This window comes from Netta rufina (assembly GCF_964035555.1).
Source record: "Netta rufina genome assembly, chromosome: 15".
NCBI classification, from domain to species: domain Eukaryota; kingdom Metazoa; phylum Chordata; class Aves; order Anseriformes; family Anatidae; genus Netta; species Netta rufina.
Genome location: NC_140138.1, coordinates 10,866,418 through 10,887,194, shown reverse-complemented (window position 1 = coordinate 10,887,194; position 20,777 = coordinate 10,866,418). Strand labels below are relative to the sequence as shown.

Below are 20,777 nucleotides of genomic sequence, written 5' to 3'. Positions count from 1 at the left end.
CCTTCCACTATGGAATCTTGGATTCTGCAAAGCGTACACAACTGTTATTAAACCATCTCTACTCACCGTGACACTCAAATAGCTTCTCGCATTCCTTGACACCACAGTAAGAGCAAATCTGGGGGAGATGAACAACGCTCTTCAGAGCAGGGGCAGGATCCTTGCGTCTCGCTGCAGTGTTACATTTTCACACAGAGCTACAAAGGCTTGGTACAGAATTAACAAAGCGTGCAGAGTAGGGATACACAGCCATTGTGCTTTTTGCTGGATCACAGCACTATTTTGTAATTTATTTGTGAAACTAATCCCAAACTGCTGAGTCCACACATTTGTTAACACATTTTGACCACATACTGCCAATGGAACAGCTATTTGAGCTGTCAGCTGTATTTACTTACAGCTGTCAGCTCCAACACCCGGAGTGATTGATAGCATACCTTTTTGTTAAGTCTGTTACTATGCAGCTGATGGAAATGCTCAAAATAGTACCTAGAAACAGGCTCAACAAACCAAAAAGTATGACTGTACGATGCTGAAGATATTACTATTCCTTATTCCAACTTGTTTGTTGTTGGTGTGTTGTTTTTTGTTTTTGTTTTTTTTTAATATAAATTGGAAAGCACTAATAAAGTTCTTAATTATTTGTCTCTTGATGCTGGGGTTGTCCTGTCAAATTTCCAAAGTACTTATGCAGCATTTTAATTTTACGTAATCATGGGCTAGGAATCACATTTCAAACTCAGGGAGATCTGATGCCACTTTGCAAATGCCAAGGTGTGGTGTTACTGCACATACAATTAAGAAGATGGGATGAAATTGGAACCACAATTGAAGTTTCTTCCCACCCTGTTAATTTGTATATCAGAGATGTAATAATTTAAATTAATTGAATCTATTATCACTTCCTCTTTGTAGATTCTCATAAATACTTCCACCAAGAACGATATAAAATTACATGTGAGATTCCATTGAGCAGAACTGTATTTTAGCAATCACTACACATATGTTAATGCCCTTTCTAAAGGGAGTTTGGCACGGAAATTCCTTCCTTATCAATCACCAGTCACAGTAAGTATCCACTGTCCAACCATACATGCCTCCACAGTTCATCCCTTGCAACAGTATTTGTATTACACCAGTAAACAGGCATCCTAGTCATAGACCAGGATCTTAGTTAAATCCTGAACAAACACACATCTAAAAGATTATCCCAACCCAAACCAAAATCCAGTCACTATGGTTTTATAGTTTCTTTGGTAAGAAATAAATAAACCTGTTATTTACACCACCAATTTCAAGGTTTTCCATGTTTTGCTTAAAGTGAGCGATACAAAGAAATTTAACTTTTCTGGCCTGCCATCCTAATCACCACCACCATGAACAGGGGGGAACCTTTGCTTTTTTTAACTGATATATTCAGCACTGACTGCATGTTCCCAGAAATTGTCTCACCTGTGCAACAACCTTTAAACTGACAGGCCATAACTCCAACATCTGAGCAAATCACTGCAATTTAGCTCACAGCTGTAGGGTAGGAAGCTAGAATTACCGTTTTTAGATGCCTAATCCTGAGGCAGATGGCCTGATACTTACTCAACATGAACTCAGGGCAACCCTGTAGGCCTCATGGCACCAGCACCTTCCTTTTCCTGCTTTTTGTGCTGGCCAGGGGCAGAAGTCACTTTAACCTACAGTCTCTCTGAAAAAAATGAAGTTAAGTTACAGATCAGAATCTCTTGGCAGCTTTGGAAACACTTCCTACAGCTGTTAAAGACCTGGCTGACAGTGACTGGAAGCACAGTATGGTGTCCCTCCAACCACTGCAGTTCACGCAACACCATGAGCTTCTTGGCTCTTAAGAGGTTTGGGTTAAACACCATGAGCACAGGCACGAGAGGTCACACCCAAGGCAGTGTTGAGCTCCGCACCCATGGAAAATAAACCTGCACACACATACTACTTTCACATGAATTCACATGCTCACACTGCCTTAAGCCAGGCTTACAGGCCTCATTCCAGCAGCTTGCCTGGCACACCATACCTCACAGCCAGCCCAGGACCGCCATTTTGTGTCTCCCCTCCCTCACAGGAGGCGCACCCCACCATTTTGTGTCTCCCCTCCCTCACAGGAGGTGCACCCCGCCATTTTGTGCCTCCCCTTCCTCAAATGAGGTGCACCCCGCCATTTTGTGCCTCCCCTTCCTCAAATGAGGTGCACCCCGCCATTTGGTGCCTCCCCTCCCTCACAAGACACATATGCCACCATTTTGTGTCTCCCCTCCCTCACAGGAGGTGCACCCCGCCATTTTGTGCCTCCCCTTCCTCAAATGAGGTGCACCCCGCCATTTGGTGCCTCCCCTCCCTCACAAGACACATAGGCCGCCATTTTGTGTCTCCCCTCCCTCACAGGAGGTGCACCCCGCCATTTTGTGTCTTCCCTCCCTTACAGGAGGTGCACCCCGCCATTTTGTGTCTTCCCTCCCTCACAGGAGGCATACCCCACCATTTTGTGCCTCCCCTTCCTTACAGAAGGCAGCTGTCTCACTCAGTCTAGGTACCAGGTGTGTTACAGACACAGCATCCCAGCTGGAATGCAAGACGGACCTAAAACTGACCCTGCCAGCCCTGGAGAAAATTGCATTCCTCTCTCTCTTGCTTACACTGCTCACTTTTTGGGTACAGACTGATTAAATATTAAATTACTGCAGTCTTACATCATCTTTATTCTGCACTGGGCTCACTCAGCACCAAGTTGGGTTTTCAGGAATCAACTCACGAGGCTGATTAGACTATCTAGAATGACATAACTAGCACTGAAAGTACATAGAAACTAAAAGAGCAACCGAAGTAATGACAAAGTGGAAAATTAAAAACTTAAGAGTGCAAGATGTGCAATTATATTTTTTACACCTTTTTTAGATGGTTAAGTAGGCAATTACTTAACTTAGCTTTTTTTTTTTTTTCAGATTCCCAAGCTTCATACTTTTAAGAGAAGCATCACTGCCCTGCACTATGTATCTGTCTCTACTTATAAATTCACACTGAGTTTTTATTAATTTGGAATTGAAAGGTAACAGAAAAGCTTTTCAAGTGCTTAATGAGTTAAATGCAGCAACTAGTATGTGCCACACATAAAATAACCAGAATAAATGTAATGCATCCATTTATGGAGAGAGGATTACCTGCACTACGTGATGCTGGGACGACATGTCCTTCAAGATATTCAAAGTTGTGGATCTCATCTCTCAAACCTTTTTTTTTTTTTAACCCTAGAAATAAGGCGTTTCTACTTTTTCAGCTACTGGGCGTCTTTGAGTGGAAGGGAACTGAACCGTGCTGTGGTTTTGCTCTTCAGAAAGGGGCAGCTTTGGCCAAAAGCTTGGTGATTTGGCACCGTCCAAACCGGCAGGACCCCTCGCCTGCAGAGGGGCTGCTGGAGGCTCCAGCAGGGCTCGGGGATCACCACTCGCTGAGGGGCACTCCCGCCCCGCTCCCCAGCCCCGTCGCCCCTCACAGCACAGGGCCGTGCCCGAGGCAGGGCTGACCAGCGCCGCCCACCTCTCTCTCTCCGCCGGCTGTGGCGCTGCGGAGCGCCGTGTCCCGCCGGGCACGGGAGCACTTCCCGGGCCGTGCCGTGCCGTTCCGGGGCGGGGGAGAAGGCGGAAGCGGTGTGGGGCTGGTGCCGGTGCAGGGCCCTGGGCTGCTCCCTGATGGTGTGTGGCGGCGGCGGCCGGCCCCAGGCGCGCTCGCTTCCAGCTCGGTATGGCGACGGCGGCGGCGGGGGGAGCCGCCCAGGAGAAGCAGCTCGCTCCGACCCTGCTCAGTTTCTTCATCTATAACCCCAAGCTGGGGCCCAAAGAGGGAGAGGTACCGGAGGGAGGGACGCCGCGGCTCGGGGCTGCGGGGCGAGAAGGGCGCGGGGGCCCTCCGGTGCTGTCCCGGCCCCGGGGCGGCTGTCGGGGCTCGGCTGCCCCTCTCCGAGGCCCTGGGGGCCGGGGGGTTACCGCTTCCCCTGGCTCCTGCGGCCGCCTTCCTCTGGCCGTGTCCTGCTTCTGGCAAAGCGGTGACCAAGATGTTGTCAGTGGTAGCATGTAAAATATTGCAGGTGGTCTGTTAGGTACTGTGTTTTACTCATGCGATAACTTCTTCTAAAATACCTTTTTCAATCGCTATAATCTGGTAAAAAACCTCAGTCATTAATTTAGCTAAATCTAAGCTATTGCTAGTTAGCACTAGCATTACAGTGCTCATGCCACTGTGATTTTTAATTTCAATAAGCCAGAATCTGTATTTGTAGATAATAACATACTGTACGATTTGTGTGATAGCCTTTAGATTTAGTAGTGCTTTTGCACAGGGTTGTGGCTGTACTTACTTATTAGTGACTGACGAGGCTGACTGCACCCTCGGTGAGTCCGTGGATGGCTTGAAGCTGGGGGGAAGCTGTTGATGTGCTGGAGGGCAGGGCTGCTGCTTGGAGGGATCCTCAGCAAGCTGGGGAAACAGCTAGCAGAAATCTCACAAAGTCTGACAAAAGCAAATGCAAAGCCCTGCATGTGGGACAAAACGATCTCGTGCAGCATGGGCTGGCTGGTTAGAAGGCAGCTTTGCAGAACAGGACCAGGGAGTCCTAGTGAACAACAGGTTGTACATGAATCAGCAGTGTGCCCTTGTGGTAGTGAAAACCAACAGCATCCCAGGCTGGTGAGTGAGAGTGTATTAGCAGGTCAAGAGAAGTGGTCGCTTCCCTTTGTTTGTGGTCACTGTGGTCCCCTGGGGCTTCCCAGAGCAGGAAAAACACTGACAGACTGAAGCAGGTCTAGCAGAGAGCCCCTGTTGGTCAGGAGGCTGCAGTACCTGATGTGTCAGGAAACCCTTAGAGAACTGGGTGCGTGCAGCCTGAAAAGCAGAATGGTGTTGGAAGGGGGTCTTGTGGCTGTCTTCACCTGCCTGAGGGGCCCTTAGAGAGAGAATGGAGCCAGGTTCTTCTTGAAGAGGCTCAGTGGAAGGATAAGAAGCAATGGATGACATTGCAGCAAGGGAAATTCTGATGAGATAATTTCTTCATGTTGAAGTGGTCATACATCAGATCAGGGCCCAGAAAGTCTGTGCCATCTTCAGCCTTGGAGATACTCAGAACTTGACTGGACAGGGCCCTGAGCAATCTGATCTAGCTTTCAAGCTAGCCATGCTTTGATCTGGCTTTGAAGCTAGCCTTGCTTTGAACTAGCTGTGAAGTGGTTATGGCCTGTTATTTCAATAGCCTTGGAATTTATAAACCATTTTGAAGTGTCTTGGGATGACTGCTGAAGCATGCTTAAATATGACTTTTAGCCGTTATTACAGAAGCCTATTTAGGTACAAGATAAAATTTTGCCTAAAAGACTGTGATTGAAGTTTAAAAACAATCAGAACATGATCTGAGTATTCTTTAACTTTGATTCTGTTAAAATGCATTTTGCTTTGATTCTTATTTTAAATTTTAGGAAGAAAAGAAGATTCTCTTCTATCACCCAAATGAAGTAGAAAAGAATGAAAAAATTAGAAATGTGGGACTGTGTGAAGCTATAGTACAGTTCACAAGGTATAAAGTCTGACTGCATGACTCATTGTATTAGCACAAACAAAATGCTTAACATTTCCCACTCATATATGTTTTCTTTTTGTGTGTGTATATAAATATCTATATCTACATTAATGTTTTCTTTCTAGGACCTTTAGTCCAACAAAACCTGCAAAATCCCTACATACACAGAAGAACAGACAATTTTTCCATGAACCTGAAGAGAATTTCTGGATGGTCATGGTACTTATGCATATGATATGCATATTTCTAAAACATCATATCAGAATGTTCTCAATGCATTCTGCATTGTCTAATGCCAGCCTGTTCCACCTTCTAGGTTGTACGAAACCCTATAATAGAAAAACACAAAGATGGAAAACCAGTCTATGAATATCAGGAAGAAGAATTACTGGTAATACTGAACTCTCCCTTCTCCCCCCTTTTAAATAAGTTATTGCATTTTAAGAGTAGCACCAGAAATACCTTAGTTTGATTCTTATTGAACTGCAGCCAAATTGACTTAAAATATGCATATAGCCATAAATGGAAAAAAGACAAAGTAGTTTTCAATTCAGTTTAGAGAAGACAGCAAGACAGGGAATTATCTAAATAGCAGTTCAAGATCACCTAACAAACATCAGTGAAATACACAGCTGTGAGACTTTTTTGCTTGGAATAGGCAAGTATTTCTTAGGATCTGTTAATTTTTATTTAAGAATCTGTAAGATTCTTGAATGTAGTTTTATTAGGTTTAAGTACATGTTTTACAACTTTAAGACTACCAGTAATCTTTACTAATAAGCTGGAAAGCCAAACAGCTAAAACCTATCACAGGATTTCTCATCCAGACTGCAGTATCTTTACGCCAGTTTAATTGTATGCAGGAAAGGTATTTGGTCAGCTGAAATAATGTTTAAAGAGGTGGTTGTTTATGCTGCCTCTGTTCATTACAGTATGCATACTAATGCTGTTACTTCTTTAGTCCTGTGATAAAGATTGGTGTTGTCACTCTGTTTCATCAAACAATAAAAGTATTTTTTTTCATTAAGATTTTAGTGCAATAACAACTTGGTATGATGTCCCACCTCCTTTAGCCTTTGAATATGAAGAAGAGAACAGTGGTCAGAAATAAGTTCATTTTAATTGACCACTGGCCTTAGGGAAATACACTATTTGTGACTGATATCTTGTGCTTGAGTTAATAATGTTTGATATTAAAGGGGGGAAGGACTCCCTTTGAAATAGTACCTTATATGTATGAAGAAGTCTCTAGATGTTGACTGAAAATGCTATTTAACTTTTCAGAGACCAAATTCTCTAATTTGTGCATGTGCCTGCTCTTTGAGTGTTTGTTACGTGTAGTTCATAGCAAGAATATTTGAAATACTGTCTCTGCTTGTACTAATGCCTTGCTCTTTTTTCTGCAGGATAAGGTCTATAGTTCGGTCCTGCAGCAATGCTACAGCATGTACAAGGTAGAGTTAATAATACAGAGGCTCTACTTCTGGGCAGAGAAAGAGATCCTTATGGTACTATTTGGATGTGCAAGCTCATCATTGCTTTGAGATGCTTGTCTCATTGCTGTTGGCTGCAGTAATAACTCTTAATAACTATTCCTGAAGCTGTAATAGTGGTGATGGAAGGGAAAAAATAAAGCTGTTGCAGTTGCCAGTGTTAGTTCATTAGCTTACAGTAAAAATAAGAGCCTTCTAATTTCCGTGAAGTCCAGATTTCTTCTTTTGTGGACAGTTATGACACTAAGCACTTGCTTTTGATGTTTATATTATCTGTTCGAGAAACAATACTGAATAAAGGCCATCAAAATGGCTTTTAGAAAATAAGGAATTAAGATGTTTAAGCAACAACGGTAAGTAACTTCTCTACTAATGGAGAATTTGTTTTCCTTCTCTAATTCTGACCATGCTGCTATGTATACCTGGAGTCTGCAAATCTGATAGAGGATCTTTCAATAAGGGAGGGGTAAATTGGCATCTATGCGGAGCTGTAGTACTGAGGCACAGAAGCTGTATTGTAATCTAGCTATATTCATAGTCGAGTTACTTGAAATTAAGGTAACTACACAATTATCTGACTGACTTCTTTTAACCACTAGCTTTTCAATGGCACATTTGTGAAAGCCATGGAAGATGGAGGCGTAAAAGTTCTAAAGGAAAGACTAGAGAAGTTCTTCCATCGGGTAAGACTTTATTTTTCAGGCATATACAGTGTGATTCTACATTGGAAATAAAAAGTAAAACGTTTCTCTATGTGGCTTCAGTGTATCTCTAAAACATGAGCAGTGGAAAAGATGTAGCAACAATACAAAAAGCCTAGTTACTTGTTCTTTCCAAATACTTCCTGCTTCCTACTACTTCTTTAAAGGAGTTGAACCACAAAAAGGGTTGTAGTTTGATAGAAGAGTTTAGCTATTGAATATTTTTTTTTTCTAATGGAATCATGTTAATTCTTTGGAAATTCTGCGTTAACGTTTGAATTGGTTAGTGGGATCATTGTTTGTGCAGACCTATCTGAGAAACTGTTAAAGAATGATTCAAATTGGAAAGAACCTGGAGAGGCTATTGTAGTTCAACCACCTGCTCGAAGTAGGGTAACACTGAATTCAAATTAGGTTTCATGTGGCTTTGGCTGGTTGACTCTTAAAAGTATCCAGGGTTGGAGTTTCTACAACCTCCATGCACAGACATTGAAGTTCCATAGCACAGTGAAGTAATTGATAGTTGTGATTTTTAACTATATTTTTTTTCTGTGTGGGATCAATAGTCATGCCTGAGAAGGTTTCAGGAAATAAACCTTGTTTATAACTTGTCTTCAGTATTTAACTTCAATTTTGAACAGCAAATGCTTTAGTAAAAGGATGGAAAGCAAAACTTACTTCTGAGCAGGAAGTCAATCAAATATTTTCATTTAACTTTCATGTAAAGTAGTTGCATCTAGCAAAAGTTTGTGTTCCTACATGCAAAGTTTAATCGAGCTGACTTCAGAAGATAGCAGCCAAGTGTCTGTCTGCCCCCATTCTTCTCATTTGCATGGAAGGAAATGGAGGGTTGGTGTCAGCAGTTAGTTCTCTTGTTGTAGAGATTTGAATATTGCTATCTCTGATAATGATAAGAGTGTAGACATTGCATACTGATGTTTAAAATTGTTCTCTTATGAACTTTTAAGAAAAAAGTGTAAAAAAAAAACCCACAATTCAAACCAATTTTAGGATAGGCTTTTTTCTTTTTGGATTGTTTTGTTTTTCTTAGTTTTGGATTTTTCTGTTTGCATGTTGGTTTCTTGTAAGGCTATCATAGATGCTAGAATGAACTCTGTGGGCACAAGGAGTCCTTCTTTGATTTGCTGGTGTACACTTTTGTCTAGGCTGCATTCAAAAAATACAGCATGGCAAAAAGGGAAGTAATAGATCATCTTTAAAACATTAGTTTTCCTTTCAAGCTCCTAGTGAAGATAAAACAGTAGTCACTGAGATTAGTATAACAAACTATTAGTATGTTATTAGTATTAGTAGATTAGTATAACAAACTTTTCCAAGGAAAAGTTGTTTCTCTTTTTTGCTGGGGAATTAGAAATGCTTAGAAAGTTTGGTCATGCAAATTACTCTGTTGTAACCCTATTGAATGAATTGGTTATGTGCTGATAGCAGGCTTGGTCTGCATTGAAACTGTGAAAGGAAATGAGACTTAGATAATAAACTGTGACAGAGATCTGTCATACTGTCTATAAGTACCATGGAATAAGTAAATGTGAACAAGAATACACATTTTTAAATGGAATGAGAACAAGCTCTAATTTTTAAGCCAATAAAATTATTCTGCAAAGCTGAAGATTGACCTGAGCAGTTCAATATGTGTGTGTGTGCTTGGTTGAATGCAGATATTTTTTTTTTACTGGGTAGACAAAGATCTTTGTAATGACTTGATAACAACTTGCTTTAGCTATGTTGTCTTGTGTGTGTGAAACTAATTTTTGTTGACTATTTCCTACTAGTCTAGTACGGTGGTAATGTATGCAGTGCTGACAAGTGAAGTTCAAAAGCGGGGCTTGTATTATTGCTTGGTATTTGGTAATGTGAAATGACTGTAGAGGGAGCCACTGGATAACTCATCTTTCATAGACCAGGGTGTCTGATAGTGTGTTTAAAATCTACTGGTAAAGCTTACAATGTATCAGGAAAGAGAATAATAAAAATTTTCTTTTGCACATTGCAAGCTAATGTATTTATCTAATATTTCAGTGAAAATATTTCATAGAATTATTCTGTGATTCTATGATCTAATATTACTACAGAGTTATTTCTGAAATTAAATAGTAGTATGATGGGCTGTGCGTTCTTGTCCTCTCCAAGGATCTTGAGCTAGCCTTAAAAGCTGTTGTCCCTCATTAAATAGTAGTAAATTGACATCTGGATCACACTGATACAATAAGGAGTACTTCAGGCAAACAGGACTAGAAGGGATTTTTTGGATTTTTAGTCTAGATTACAGGAAATTAGACTCAAATTTGTCATTTAAATGTACACACTGGAATTTTTCTGAATTCTAAAAACAACTGTCATTATCCTCTTAGTACTTGCAGACACTGCACTTACAATCTTGCGATCTGCTGGACGTATTTTGTGGAATCAGCTTCTTTCCACTGGATAAAATGACTTACTTGAAAATTCAGTCATTTATTAATAGGATGGAAGAAAGCTTGAACATAGTCAAATATACTGCATTTCTCTACAATGATCAGCTTATCTGGTAGGTACTCTGATAATTTCTTTTATGTGTTTTTAAATTATCATCCTATAAATAAGTGCCATAATAGCAAAGCTGAATCAGTGAACAAGGTGCATGAAAATGCAAAAACAGAATGCTAGGAAGAGTGACATGGAAGAAAGTCTTTGGTCTTTTGCTTTAAAAATCTCTAAGCTGTACCAAATTATTATTTCCAAGTAGCCCTAAGGAGCAGCTATAAGCCTGTTCTTGTAGTTCCATTTTATGTCTCCTAAAATCAATGAATCTCTCCATGCCTGCAATAACTTTAGGTCTTTCCAGTTCTACCAAGTATTGATTGGACTTCTATGTGAGTCTTGTTCCTACTAAACTGCTTAAGGTGAAGTCTATGAAACTTTTGAGCTATCATCTCTGCTCTTAAACTAGGTAGTAATATGGCAAGTAGATTCAAAAGTTATTGAGGAAGGAATGTGAGCCTTTTATTAACCTAGCTGCCAGAGCAAACCACGCAAAAGTTCCAATTTATAGATCTGTATTTAGTTTTGCAGGGGCAACTTAAAGTAATAAGCCTTGAAAAAGCATGTTTGATACTTAATTATTCTTTAATATGTCCCAGCCCTCATTGTGAAAAATACTGGGGGGAAGCATTGTTTTTTTTTTAAACAAAGACAAGTATTTAAGTTTGCAAAATCAACACTAACTTAACTTTTCAGCTAATCTAGGGGGCATTTACTGATGTGACACAGTTGTTCAAGGCATACTGCTTCATTCGCAGCTAAACATTCTATTTTTCAAAGGGTGTGAGGAAATCATAAGAGAATTGCACTGTGTTTCAGATGAGAAATTTTGTGGGTTTTTTTGGGAAAGACTTTAAAAAAAAATCCCGCTACTTTGTACTTACACCATGTAATTATGACATCAAATATGAGTTAGTAGCAGAAGATATGACTTGTATTTTACAGCAAACATGGATGTTAGCTTGTTTCCTGAAAACAAACCCCATCCTATTAAAAATGAATATTCTGGGACTGAATCTACTGAGACACTGAAATGTTGCTACCCTAGTTTCATGTGTGATTTGCTGCCTGTGGTTGGGGGAAAATGTGTGATTTGAGCACTGCAGGACAAACAGCACTTGCTCTACTTGATGTTCTAGGAGTGGACTGGAACAAGATGACATGAGAATTTTGTACAAATATCTCACAACATCTCTGTTTCCAAGACACATGGAGCCTGAGGTATCATAGTGGGAGTGTTTGTTCTTTTTCCTTCTGTCTATTTTGCAATGCTAAAGCCTAAAATATCAAAGAGGAGCATCTCTTTTCCCATACCCACCTTAAAATTCAGTTTAGGAATGCCTGAGATGTATTGCTTTGGCTGCATTCTACTAAACTCAGTAATGTTTGTACCTATCACTTACAGTATGAATTCCGCTGATAATTCGAGTAAGGGTCCCTGATAGGGAATTTCCTAAGTGTTGATACCTGATGACTCCTTATAGCACCAGTGGAGACCTGCTCAAACTTAAAAGTGAATGCTCTGCATGTTCTTGACTGTCACCCTCGCAAAAGCCTACACTGGTCGAGGCAGAGCTGGGTAGAGCTGAATCTTTTTTGAGTAGTGGACAGTGGGATTGAAATAAGCTTACTGCTCTTCCAATATACTTCCATTATCATGAAAAAAAGAGCATTTTAATGGAAGTATTATTTTAAAACAATTTTTTTTAAAAACGTGCATTTGGGTCTATTAAAGATGTGCAATGTTAGTGATCGAAGCCGTGGAAGCTTTTAAAGTAATTGAGTAAATTGTGTGTGGTTTTCCAGTTAATAAAGTGTTGCTCAAATACACCAGTTTTGATATACAACACTGTAGATACTCCTTAAGCTGCACAAATACCTAGTAACTGGCCTCTGAGTCTTTGTCCAGCAGCTCAGTGCTTGATGAATAGAACTTTCACACTGCTTAAGGTGAATTTCAGAAGTCATCGAGCCTTATTGACAGGACTTTTTCTTCTCCTGTAACTGAATCAGGCGAGCTTCTTATAGCTTTTAGTGAGCTTTACAAAAAGAAGACATTTGATTTAGGGTGTTTGTTTCAGTCTTCCATGGATTAGCATATGAAGCTGGAGAGGGGAAAGCTTGTTGTTCCCTGAACTTAAAAAAAAAAAAAAAAAAAGTATTTGTAGCAATTTAATTAGCTGCTACGTGATGTTCACAAACAAAAGGGGAAACCCTAGGTTTGATTTGAGTTTTTCCACCTTAGGATATAAATTTTGATGCTAAGAATAGCAAGGGATCTCATTCCCAGAGGAGACTATGGCAACATAGGTAACAGGTGCTAACTGTTTGAGTTAGTTCTCACAATAACTAACAACAAAACAGGGAGAATAGTGCAGAATATCTTCTAAGAAGAAAAATCATGTAAACACAGAACTGTTTACTTCAGTGAGGATTTTTTGTGTGTGAGCTTAAGTGGCTGATGTAAATAATTACAGGTAGTAGAAAGTGTGTGGCACAGCCTCATAATTTGAAGTACAGGCTGTGCTTTGGCACAGCAAATGAAAAGTGAGGGCTTAGCTAATGCGTGTGTTGCTAATGTAGAACTTGACTGCAGCAGATAAGGTGAACAGGCCTGCCTTCCCTGTATGTCACTTTGAAGAATTCATTCAGATGTGTTTCATACCTGCATAATGAAGATACTTCCCTACTTTGTAGTCCTGACCATACTCAGTATTGCAAACAAATCACATCAGCCTAATGGCTAAACAGAACATGGAGTTCTTTAAGACCACATGGAGTTAGTTATCCTTTTCCCCACCCCCAGCAAAGCTTCAAAGTAATAAATGCAAAATCAGAATGTTCTGTTCTGTCAGCATCTCTTTAGCTTTGTCTCCATCATGTTACACAAAGAGTATATATCTTCATGAGCGTTATTTTCTGCAATGGTTTATATATAATATGATATAAAGACAGCCTACAAAAGAGTAATAGAAAATACCTCTAAGCTGTTTTTTTCTTGTGTTCTTTTTTGCTTCAGTTAGCAGGAAGAGATTCTCCAATACGTGCTGAAATGCCAGGAAATCTACAACATTATGGAAGGTAGCTCTTAATAACTGTCACGATCTACTCCTTCTTCCCTCAAGGGCAAAACATTTGAGAGGCGTGAATTTATTTCTGGGGACGTGTTCCACATGTAGTCCATTCCACAGGGTTGCACAGTAGTCAGTACAATGTAAAACTTGACCTCTGAGAGGGAAAAAGAAAAAAAAAAAAAAAAAAGAGAAAAATAAATATGCAGAAACAGAAATTAAGCCTTTTCTTCCCTACTGTTCTTAATGTACTGCATGAATAGTTTTGGCAGTGCTCCAGACACTTCTTTTCAGTCAGGCACTTCAGACAAAGGTGTATGTATCTAGTGATTTATTTTTCCTCTGTACTCGGTATGTTAGAGGGGGGAATCCTGTACCTAAGCAGCTGGGCAACATCTCGAATAATTGTGGGTTCAGTCATCTTTCTTTAACCACTATAAATAATAAACCACTGTGCCTGATTTAGTGTATTCTGTTGGGATAGAGGCAGTGGCACGTGCTTTCCTGCTTTTCCCCTCAGAGTTAAGTGTTTCTAATACATCACTGTTGTATGTAAAGTTAATCTGAATATACTGTTGGAAAGCAGAGGACGAATGCCTTCCCAGTAGCAACAAAAAAGGCTTTTTTTAAAGTCACAACTTGGATGTGGAAGGATTTTGGCTGTTGTTCACCTGACAATCTGTGCAGCTTATTTCCTTATTACTTTTTACTCTGCTTTTCTGATCCTGTTTCTGTAGCAGGAACATATATGCAAATAATACTTCGAAAATAAGAGTGCTGAGATAATATATAAAGGAAAGGGTTCTGTGCCTATCTGGATAGCTGAAAACGTATTGTATGAAAATGCATTCATGCATGCAAGTAATTGCTAGTTTCAAAAACATCTGTTAAATAGGAAAAACTGAAATATAAGAATTCATCACATCTGACCTGTTAAATTATCTTATAGGTTTCTTACTGGACCCTTAAATCTTAATGATCCAGAAGCAAAATGCCGATTCCCCAAAATATTTGTTAACACTGATGACACTTATGAAGAGCTTCATTTAATTGTATATAAGGTATTACATTTTTCTCTGCAATTATTCCTCAGAATTAGGAATCTATATATGAGAAGCCAATGATGTGAAATATTTGTGAACTGCATAAAGAGATGCATTGATTGAGCAAAGAGACAGAAAACTGTGGAATTTCTAGCAGTAGAATTTAAAACCTGAGTCTACTTCTTCCGCTCTCATATACCCTCCGTAAAACAAAAGAAGTTTTATCAAAACAAAATGCCAGCCATAGTAAGTTTACATGATTTCATACCTGGCTTTATATTGCATTAATCCATCGGGAGAAAAAAATAGCATTTTTGTAATGAAATGCAATTCATTGCAGACATACCTCCTTGCATAAATGCAGTTAGTAGCAAATTTTACATTTCCCCTACAGCTTAAATACTCTAAACTAGGCTGAATTTTAAAATCCTAACTATCCCATGTTATGGTAGATTGCAAAGAAATTGTCCTATTAAAGGGTAAGGATAATCACCTTTAAACTAGGTGATTATTTTTATTATTATTATTTAACTGGGTTTACCTATGTGTGACTTCTCTGAAGTATTGTCAAATGACTTTGAGGTAGTTGAGGTAACCTGTTGTAAATGTTTTTTTGCTTTAATTTTTTTGTTCCAGGCCATGAGTGCAGCTGTCTGCTTTATGATTGATGGTAAGTACCTACTAGTATCACTTCTTTGGTGAGACACAGTTAGTACAAAACGCATACAACTTGTTTTACTTTTGAAACTACTCAATTTCTTATTTAAGACACTTCATGAGTGCTTTTTATCAGTCTTTTGATTTTATTCCAGCGGTATAGGTAATTCAATTTACACAATAAAATGACTAAATATTGCTTAAAGTTAACCTTATGGATGATTTGGAAAGTGCACAGGTATAACTGAGAAATTTGTCCGAGGACTCTCAAGGATGTTTAAAGAAAGCAACTACAGAAGCTGTACCTTCTACTGTGGGAAGGGAATCTCATCTCTCCTGTTTCTTTACATGCCATGTAGCTTCAATTCCACCTACACTGGAGTTTTGCCGTAAACTGGACAGCATTGTTGGGCCTCAGCTTACCGTGTTAGCATCAGACATATGTGAACAATACAACATCAACAAGAGAATATCAGGGTTTGTACCATGTTTCTGTTGCAGTCCTGCTTTAGTTGGTTAAACATTAGCTTTAATGAACTGCTAATATAATGGTAATATGATTCCCAAATGTTGAAAGCATTGAGTTAATTGTGTATCTTAGGACGTTTATCTACTTTTCTGCATCTTAAGCATTTATAAAGTTCCTGTTGTTGCATATTCAGGCCTCCTTGAAATAATGACATACATGTTATTAATTTTGCAATGAATGTTTATCGTGTGGCTGAAGCCTTTTTCCTCTATGTGCATAATTGCTGCAGAAGAATCATGTAAATATTAAGATATTAAATCTCATTTATTGATCAAGTTTCTTCAGCCTCATCCTGAAGATGTCAACAGTCTTTTCAGATACAGCAGGTGGAACTTCTGGGTTTTGCTTTTTACATAAGTGAAATTGAGCTTGGTCTATGGAGTTCAGTGGATTAGTATGCTTGCAGAAATACATACAAGATGGTAAAAATGCAGACTGGACTGATAGTTTCTGTCTGTCCTTGCCATGTTGAAACAGAAATAACAGTTCCTGCAAAACTTTCAGTTTATATTTTGCAACATTTCTTGATCAAACAGGATCTCTTAATGTTCACAAATAGCCTTTGGGCAATTAGAACTTTTGAGTTTCTTAAAAATATTACTGGCTTTGTGCCCACCTCCTTTCTTTTGTTGATTTACTTTGACTTTTGCTTTCCTAGACCGATATTTTCTGTAACATTAAAAACAGAGAATTGTCTTTTTCACACCAAGTAGATGTTGACACAGCAAGCTCTGTCTGAATGTTTCCTTAGACACATGCATCTATAGCTTGGACAGACTGTATGCAACTCTTAAATCTGTTACAAATGCACACCATGTGTTTATCAGATAGCATGGATGTAAAACCTCTGGGCTTGAGTTGTTGATTGAGACAAGGGCATAGAAATCAAGTGTGACCTTTCATAAGCAGCTTTATTTTCTTGTGTTCTTCATTTGTAGAAGTACTGTACTTGCACATCAGGGCATAATGGGCTGCTCTTTGTGACACTTCTTTCAAGTGGAAGACGTAGCCTGTAAACAGATGAGTGGGTTTTGAATAACCCAGTTCTTCCTGGGGAAAGACCTAGATGCATCCAGCGTAGTCTACTTTATGGTAGCCAGGCTGAGTGAAGACTGTTTTCCATGGGACTGATGTTCTTGTCTTCCTTTGTTATGTTGAGATATTCCCTTGGTCCCAAGTTCTTGTGCTCTCTTTAATTACCAATTCCTGGCAGGGAAGCACTTGCTTTGTCATAGTTTCTGCCTCATCTGTAGGGCAAGATGGGTGTTTGTTTGTTTTTGTTGTTGTTGTTTTGTTTTTTTAACTCCTGCAGGTTAAACCCTTATCTCATTTTCCGGTTCCTCCTCCAACTGTCCAATTTAAGAATTTTCTTTCATGCTGCGTTAACCCAATAGGAAGATAGTGAGAACACAGGAGAGGCAACTTTCCTGCTATTGCTTTGGAGCCAAAAGTCTGTGCAACATATTCGATGGAAATCAAAGGTTTTATTTAGGATGCTGATGCTAGGTTCCTTATCGGAATGATGCTACAAGGAAAAAGAAGTTCTAGATACTAGAATGACTTATGTTGAACAGTTTTGTTTTTATTTTTGGAGTGGATTATTTTTTTTGTTACAATGCAAGCTTTAAAAAGTACTTTTATTCAGAAGTACTGCTTCTCGGTGTGGCCACGTATGGTAGGCGAGGAAAAAATGATTTGTTATTTTTCTATTTTGCAGAACCAAGGTAACAAAGGAAAAAAAAATGAAAAAGTATGCTAATGCTTTAGAAATTTTGAAACAAATCTCTTTAAACTATAGCTGATTCTCCATATAAAATGACTTATTTGTAGGTAAATTTGTTAATTGTGGAACCAAGAACTGCAGTCACATAAAACAAAAAATGAATTAAATCAAAGATAGGTGTGAGTCTTAATTTTTGTAGTGGTAGCATGCCAAATCAGCAGAATTGCAGGGTACAGAGTGGGATGCACTTGAAATTGTGCCAATCTACTAAATCATTAAACTTGGCTTTTTTTTTTTTTCCCTGTCATCTGGGACTGGTTTTGGCTGCTTTAACCCTCTTAAAGTTTAATGCCACAGTGTCCTGAAAACATGATACAGTTTCTTGACACTAATGCGCTGGGGTGACAGAGACAAAGGGTATCTAGTTGTTTGCTAAGGTGACTGGTGTCATCACAGTATCTCCTTGATTCTGAATAATACATAGCCTGAAGTACCAATTGCTGTTGCCACTTTTTGACGATCTAAATTTGTTGTGGCTTAAACCAGAATTACAGCTCTAAGTGACAGATTTTGTATTACCTTAATAAAAGAGGAAATGGAGGAGGATAACTGAGGCAGGAGTTTGAAAATAGTCTTGGCTGGGCCACAGAAATGATGGTCGAAAACTAATTGCCTGGATGAAGGAAGAGTCATTCCTTTTGACTTAACAAATAAAGATGTGAGTGAAAGATTCCTAAGTAGTCAAGTTAAAGACCCATTTCCATTCAAAGCAGACTGAGCTGACACAGCAAGGAAACAAAATGGTGATGGAAGGAAAAAATAGTTTATTAGAAAGATCTGAACAAAATACTAATGGGATGTGGGACCAGGCCCTTAGACTCCACTGTGTCTATTTCTTAGCATCCTAAGAGAAGGAAAAACTGGTCTTGGAGGGTTTTTTTGTTATTGTTGTTTTTAATATTATTTAAGTATTGAAATTAAGTTTGATCTTGCTGCAAGTCTTAATGTACTTGGTTTCTGCAATGTGAAAGTAACTTCATGGTGTCTCAGTAAGTTTTACACTGCTTAGTTGATAAATGTTTTCTGTGAGTCTCGTGCTTATAGAACATGTTAGTATTTGCAAGTCACTTTTTTTTTTTTTTTTAATCTTCCTAGGGCTGAGAAGGAGCCACAGTTTAAGTTTATCTATTTCAATCACATGAACCTTGCAGAGAAGAGTACTATTCACATGAGGAAAACACCCAGTGTATCACTTGCATCTGTACATCCTGACCTCATGAAGATTCTTGGTGACATCAACAGTGACTTCTCTAGGTAATGCTTAACTATTAAATAGTGTGTAACCCCTTCTGTGAAGTAGATTTTTCAAATGGGTGAAGCTTTCAAGCCTTTTTGTTCATGGATGGCTTTCATAGCTCTATAAGGAATTGTGTAACGTGGGACATATTTACTATATTTACTACTTCTAACCAACACAAAATATTATGTCATACATAAATTTTTCTTGTCCTTTTAAAAAATAATTTAGAAGCCCTGGCCCTTTCTTTATCTAACAAAATATCTAATCTATGTGAAGCTTCAGAGTAACCATGATAAACTTAGAAAGGGCCTGAAGTGAAGTGCTTTTGCACTTAAATCCATCTAGTGTCATGATAAGTAGCATAAAGGACCAGGAAACCTGCTTCTGCCTGTTACATTAAACCCTCTGCTGGGGTTTAATAGCTGGCTGCTTTTAGGGTTTGGACAATGGATAAAACACAAGCCTTGCAGTTACTACAGTACTGCTCACAGGAAAGATAAATGGCTTTTTGTAAAGGGTATCGTCTTATCTAATTCAAGGTTGGAGAGACCTTCCTAGAACTACAAAAACTCATAAAAATATGAATATGTGGAATAATTGTGATGTCTATAGCTCTAACTAGAGACTAGCAATAGTCCCACTCTATATAAGGACAAGTTTTTCGTTTTCAGTTTTAAGTCAGAATTTCATCATATTATGGAAGTACCAGGTTTAGTGACAGCCTTATATAATAGACTTAGTTGTTCAGCTTCGTTTGGTTCTATGTTTAACAACTTGATATGGGGTGAGGGTCTACTATCTCTATGTTCTGTAATCTGGTCACAGTGTAGCAAAACATAATGCTATGAAATATGTCCTTACTTCACGGACAGTGTTTTCTTCGAAGTGCAGGAGTGTTGACCAACAGACAAAGCAAGAATTGTGCCTCCAGATGAGTAAATCATTCTGTGTAGCTTATTTATGAAGTCTCGGAATGATTAATTATGTTGAAGTTAGTACTCTGTTAGTATCTCTTGATACTCCATGACAATTTATGATGTTATTATTAATAAATTAGTACAACTGAAAAATTGATGACTATCAGCTTGCCACCACCTTCTTTACTTTTTGAAACCTCTTTCAGAGTTGACGAAGATGAGGAAATTATTGTGAAGGCAATGAGTGATTACTGGGTAGTTGGGAAAAAGTCTGACCAGCGAGAACTGTATGTTATTTTGAATCAAAAAAATGCAAATCTGATTGAAGTTAATGGTAAGGATTGGTTTTTATTACTTTTAAATACAGTTACTAGTGAAACGTATGCCCATGGAAAAGTAATAAAATCCATCTCATGCAAAATCTAAGAGAGGGAGGGATTGGTGATAGACCAGGTAAGTTTGTGTCAGGTTTTAGTCTGCTTTCTCTATCAGCTATGAAAAAAGAACAACATAAATATTCATGAGACATTCTTAAATTATTGAGTCATTATTCTTTGAAATAATAGAGGAGTACTTTGTGATATTTAGGAGTAATTAATGATGTGTATTACAGGTTGGAGATGAAAATATTTACATCTGATGTAACCTACCCAGGGATCACGGACATAAAACTTACTTATACATCATGTCACTCCTGTCAGTGATCCTTCTGCCAGTATGAGTGTTTTTAAGAGCAAATCAGTCTTCAGTCTATGAGGGTGCATGAGCATTAAGATGCAATCTATTTTAAATAGATTGATTTTTCAAGAGAAAGGGCAGTTTGAGTATTATTTGCAGCAATTTGGGGGGTTCATGGTTTTTATAAACAGGCAATGCTCTGATTTGGATGATAGGAAAGAATTAATATTTTTTCTATTACCTAAACTTAATAACCTAAATTTTAGAAAGAGGATCTGGTTGCACTTACCACTTATACTTCAGCTGCTAAACAATACAACTTACCTTTCAGACAGTCTGGAACTTCAGATTTAACTTAACTTTCTCTTACTGAAGACAAAATTTATTATTTCTACAAGAAAACTCCTACTTTTTTCTATTTGAATTAAATTATACTGTACTTGATGCTTGCCATGGCTTTTCTTGCATAGCTTCCTGTAAAATATACTGATTTCTAAAATTTGATTTTTATTTTTTATTTATTTTTTTTTTTTTACA

At 38.6% G+C, this 20,777-nt stretch overlaps 2 protein-coding genes across 3 annotated transcripts in view; one reads left to right on the top strand and one right to left on the bottom strand.

Moving 5' to 3' along the window:
- Nucleotides 1-3,654: 3,654 nt before the first annotated feature.
- CCZ1 (CCZ1 homolog, vacuolar protein trafficking and biogenesis associated) overlaps nt 3,655-20,777 on the top strand; it is a 17,473-nt gene continuing 350 nt past the window's right edge. The window contains exons 1-14 of one of the 2 annotated variants that reach the window (XM_084296302.1): nt 3,655-3,867; nt 5,487-5,584; nt 5,713-5,806; nt 5,904-5,978; nt 6,994-7,041; nt 7,680-7,763; nt 10,154-10,329; nt 11,462-11,543; nt 13,342-13,403; nt 14,343-14,454; nt 15,073-15,106; nt 15,453-15,570; nt 18,501-18,659; nt 19,769-19,896. In XM_084296302.1, coding sequence (XP_084152428.1) covers nt 3,763-3,867; nt 5,487-5,584; nt 5,713-5,806; nt 5,904-5,978; nt 6,994-7,041; nt 7,680-7,763; nt 10,154-10,329; nt 11,462-11,543; nt 13,342-13,403; nt 14,343-14,454; nt 15,073-15,106; nt 15,453-15,570; nt 18,501-18,659; nt 19,769-19,896 — 1,375 coding nt within the window. In that variant the 5' untranslated portion in view covers nt 3,655-3,762. Of the gene's footprint in view, nt 3,868-5,486; nt 5,585-5,712; nt 5,807-5,903; nt 5,979-6,993; nt 7,042-7,679; nt 7,764-10,153; nt 10,330-11,461; nt 11,544-13,341; nt 13,404-14,342; nt 14,455-15,072; nt 15,107-15,452; nt 15,571-18,500; nt 18,660-19,768; nt 20,758-20,777 lie in introns of those variants that run through there. The other variant, XM_084296301.1, reaches the window with a different exon arrangement.
- RSPH10B (radial spoke head 10 homolog B) overlaps nt 13,425-20,777 on the bottom strand; it is a 23,091-nt gene continuing 15,738 nt past the window's right edge. The window contains exon 21 of the mRNA XM_084296298.1: nt 13,425-13,550. The gene's annotated coding sequence lies outside the window, so the exon portion shown is untranslated. The remainder of the gene's footprint in view (nt 13,551-20,777) is intronic.